The following is a 3,894-nucleotide window of genomic DNA, read 5'->3' as shown; positions in this document are numbered from 1 at the left end:
TACATCTCTAGGTATGTACTTCTACCCACAATGCTTCAAAGACACTTGGGGTTTGTGTTTACTGCAAGAGTCATGCAAATGTCTCCAGCTGCAAAAGACACCCGGGAAAAAAAAAAAAATGTCACAAACAGAAGAACCTAGGCAAGTCTTTATACACAATCTGTTCTTCCTATTTTGTGGAGAACTTTCACCAGTCTAGACTTTTAGGTAACTTAGATGCAAATGTAGAGCTTGTTTAATTACCGTAACTGTATTTATTTGGCTTGGTCCTTCTCACCTGCCTGCCTTCACAGTTACAGTACACACTGTTCAACTCCAGAAAGAAATTACTACTCACAGGGCATGGATTATTTAGGATTAAGCATGCCACTATATTTGTTTGTTTGGTTGGTGGTAACTGTGATTCTGTACTCAGTTCTCAAGGGGGAAGTGGAGGAAAAGAGCAACACAGCACTAAAGGGACTCTGCCAGACTTGTTGCGAAGTATACAGATTAGTAGTTCTGGAAAATATCAGTGACTTAGTTTAAGTGATGTAACTCTACAAAAGATAAAACTGAGGAAAAAAATAGTAATAGTTGAAGTAACAGTAGTTAGCATAAAAAAAAAAAATAAATTTGAAAAATACTTGCAATATGTGGAACGTAACCAGATTTTTTGGTGGTGGGTTTTTTTTGGTTTTTTTTGGTTGTTTTTTTTTCCATTAACCTTTTCTCCTCTCCTCTAAAAATCAGAAAATTACAACAACCCACCAAGCAAGGCCAAATTCAGACTTGCTTGTGAGAAGATACAATGCTTAAGTTGGATCTGGTAAGAGCTTGGCCCATTATGTATAATGAAATTGTTTTGGAACAGTGCGTGTTATAGACTGGTAATTATTTCAGCCAGCAATATTAATTATATGTCTTCCTGACACTGTACATAGTCCAACATATATGACCATAACTATTTAGAAAAATCTGTATTTTAAAGCGTATCAGTGGAGCAAATGTCAGTTGATGCAGGTGCAACCCTGCTGTCTAGGTTGAGATGGAAAATTAGGCCTGAAGCGCCTGTAAAACACCTTTCATAACACAGCAAGTTTCCCCAAAGGCTGTCTGCATGCAGAAAGCATGCTGTCTGCCTGGAAATTCAAGTGAATTCACTATCAGGCTTCAGATCAGAATTTACAGTATCTTTTTGGGGCACTTACTGGATATACAGAGTGACCTAATCTCTGTCCTCAGGAAAACAGCACCAAACTCTTGTTTAGCATGCATTTAGTACTGAAAAGCAGAGCAGGATTCAGTTTCCAGAAGATATCTGCGCCTCCCCACAAGCTGAAAAGGTTATTTATGCTCAGCCCTTTACATCCAAATCAAGCAGGAAAAGGACCCATAAAGAGAAGTGGGTGCAAGACCTGTGGCAAAACACTTCCAGCATCTGCGTGGCTTTATCACAGATGTGGTACTTGGCTTACAACAAACAGCCTGTGTATGTGTGTCTCAGTTGCCTCAGCTGTAAAACTGGAGTGAATATACTCACCCCCCTCAGAGCTGCTGCTGAAAAGCCTTGTGAGAACCATTATTACAGTGGAATTCAAAGGTGCTATTTCTTACCTGATAATTTGTAATTGCAACATACACACAATTATGAGGGGAGGTGCTTCCACGTGCTGACAAATGCCGTGGGAATTAACGAATAGGGCACAGTTGTTATGCTATTCCATACATCTAACGTGGGATCGTAGCAGTCCAACGTTTTGCACCTCTGAATGCCGAAGTAGCCTCCAACCACGTACAACTTGTTTCCAGAAGCCACTGCGTGGCAGCTCATTCGCTTTGCTGTCACATCTCCCACCTTAGTCCACTGGTATGCCTCACTGTTGAATTTATAAGCGGAGCACGCAGAGAATTCAGTATCTCCACCCATAATAAAAATCTGGTTACCCAGAACAGCTGCAGCTGTGTAGCGCCAAGGCTGGGGGCAGGTGGCCGGTACTGTCCATCTGTTTTCACACTGATCATAGCACTGTACTTTGGGCAGCTTGTCATGGCTAACGCTGGTACCTCCAAAAGCAAACAGCTTCAGCTTCGCACTGACTACAGCTGCATTGCTCACTCCCTCTCGCAGTGGAGCAACCATGGTCCATTTGTTGGTCACGGGATCATATTGTTCTACTTGCTTTAAGGATACTGAAGGGGAAGCTGGAAGGCAACCAGTTGCTGCAGTGTGTCCTCCTACTACATACAAACAGTGCTTAAGTTCAGCAGAGCCATGCCCAAACCTAGCTACCAGCATGGGAGCGGCTTTCGACCACTCCTCATGAAGGGTGTCGTACACCCACACATCTTTGGAGACTCCGTTTTCTGACCCTCGTCCCCCGGTGATATACACTTTGCAGCCTATGGCACAGGCGCTGAACTCTTTCCGTGGACTCGGTATGTCGGCCTTTGGAATGATCTCCTTTGCCTTTTGGTCCACCAGATACAGCTTGTCACACATAAAGGTCTGGCCACCCAAAAGAAAAAGTGAATGGCCAGTTTTACGGGGCCTGGCACACAAACTAGTGACCACTCCATCATTCTGTAAGATCTTTAGCTTACATCTTATGGATTCTTCTACAATCTCTTTGCTTTTCCTTTGCTTGGTGATCAGTTCTTCCATGGCCACATTCTCCATAAGGTATATGGCTGGCAAGAGGGCCAGTCTCACCGTCTGCAATAGCTCAGGCAGATAACAGTGACGCTTATTCAGGTCATAGTTGACCCAGTTCATAGCTGATTCATATACCAGCCTTTCGTCTTCAGTTTCTAATTCTTCACTGGAAAGGAGCTGCACTACCATGTCTTTTGGCAGCTGGAGGAAGTCTTCGCTTTTACTGATGCTCTGGAAGTTGCTAAGGCACATCCTCCAAGAGAGTTCATACAGCTTGGTGCACTGGTGAGCATCTGACAGCAGCAGCATGCCAAGACAGTTGGTGGGATGGAGGTTTTTCTCCAGAAATTCTGCACAAGCATCCCGAATGTCCTGAAACTCCAGCATGTCACCGGCTTCCAGCAGCGACTCGGCGTTCTCCTCATTGATGATAACCCTGGAGGAATACGCGTAGTCTAGAAGAAGCTCCAAGACTTCAGGGTGAATCGAATTATGGAAGTTGACTTCACTGTCCTGGCTCTCTTTCAGTCCTCCACTGAACATCGCTTCAAAATAGCGGCTACAAGCAGCCAGAACAGCTCTGTGGCAGGGGAATGACCTGTTCCCTGCATGGAGAAGCACATCTGTAAAGAGACGCTGCTGACGCAGAAGGTTCAGGTGAGTAAGGACGCTATCAGCATAGGATGACTTGTGGAACAAGTAGATGTTTATGGAGCCAGTGCTGGCCCTTGATTTGCGATTTTCATGCATGCTGACTGACATTTTCTTCCACACCTTTAAACAAAGAGAAAAAATTAATGAGATTAATGAGACCATTAAATTCATTATTATTTTTACATATAAGAAGTGTATCTATTATTCACTGCAAGACGGGAGAAAAACTTCTATTTACAGGTAACTAGGCGAGAATTGCATCTACCTTTGGCATGTGTTTATTTTTTTGTATGACGAGTTTCATAAACGACATAGTCTGAATTTGTTGCCCAAGAGCAGGTTTATCTTGGGAAACCTGATTTCCAACTTCAACAGCAATACAGTAAGCAAGTAAGTTGGAGGAGAAAGAAAAGGAACTAGGACCGATTTTCTCACCCTTCCCCAAACTAGACCAGCTGATTCATTACATACATACACATGCACATGCTTGAAACATTCTCCTGTACTGAATCATAGCAGGAAGAGCTACCGGGCAGAATACCTAAGGAATGTCAAAAGCTGTATGGGACACAAAAACCTACTAATCCCATTAGGAAGCTTCCCTT

General features: G+C 43.3%; 1 protein-coding gene across 1 annotated transcript in view; it reads right to left on the bottom strand.

The window, feature by feature from the left end:
- The window catches only part of ENC1 (ectodermal-neural cortex 1 (with BTB domain)), a 5,892-nt gene extending 2,489 nt beyond the window's left edge, over positions 1-3,403 (bottom strand). Inside the window, exon 1 of the mRNA XM_008938092.1 lies at positions 1,597-3,403. Within this exon, the coding sequence (XP_008936340.1) occupies positions 1,628-3,397 (1,770 nt within the window). The 5' untranslated portion in view covers positions 3,398-3,403 and the 3' untranslated portion in view covers positions 1,597-1,627. The remainder of the gene's footprint in view (positions 1-1,596) is intronic.
- Positions 3,404-3,894: the final 491 nt, after the last annotated feature.

This window comes from Merops nubicus, unplaced genomic scaffold (assembly GCF_000691845.1).
Source record: "Merops nubicus isolate BGI_N331 unplaced genomic scaffold, ASM69184v1 scaffold33523, whole genome shotgun sequence".
Classification (NCBI taxonomy): domain Eukaryota; kingdom Metazoa; phylum Chordata; class Aves; order Coraciiformes; family Meropidae; genus Merops; species Merops nubicus.
Note: the sequence above shows the minus strand (reverse complement) of the source record. Positions and strands in the feature narration are given on the sequence as shown.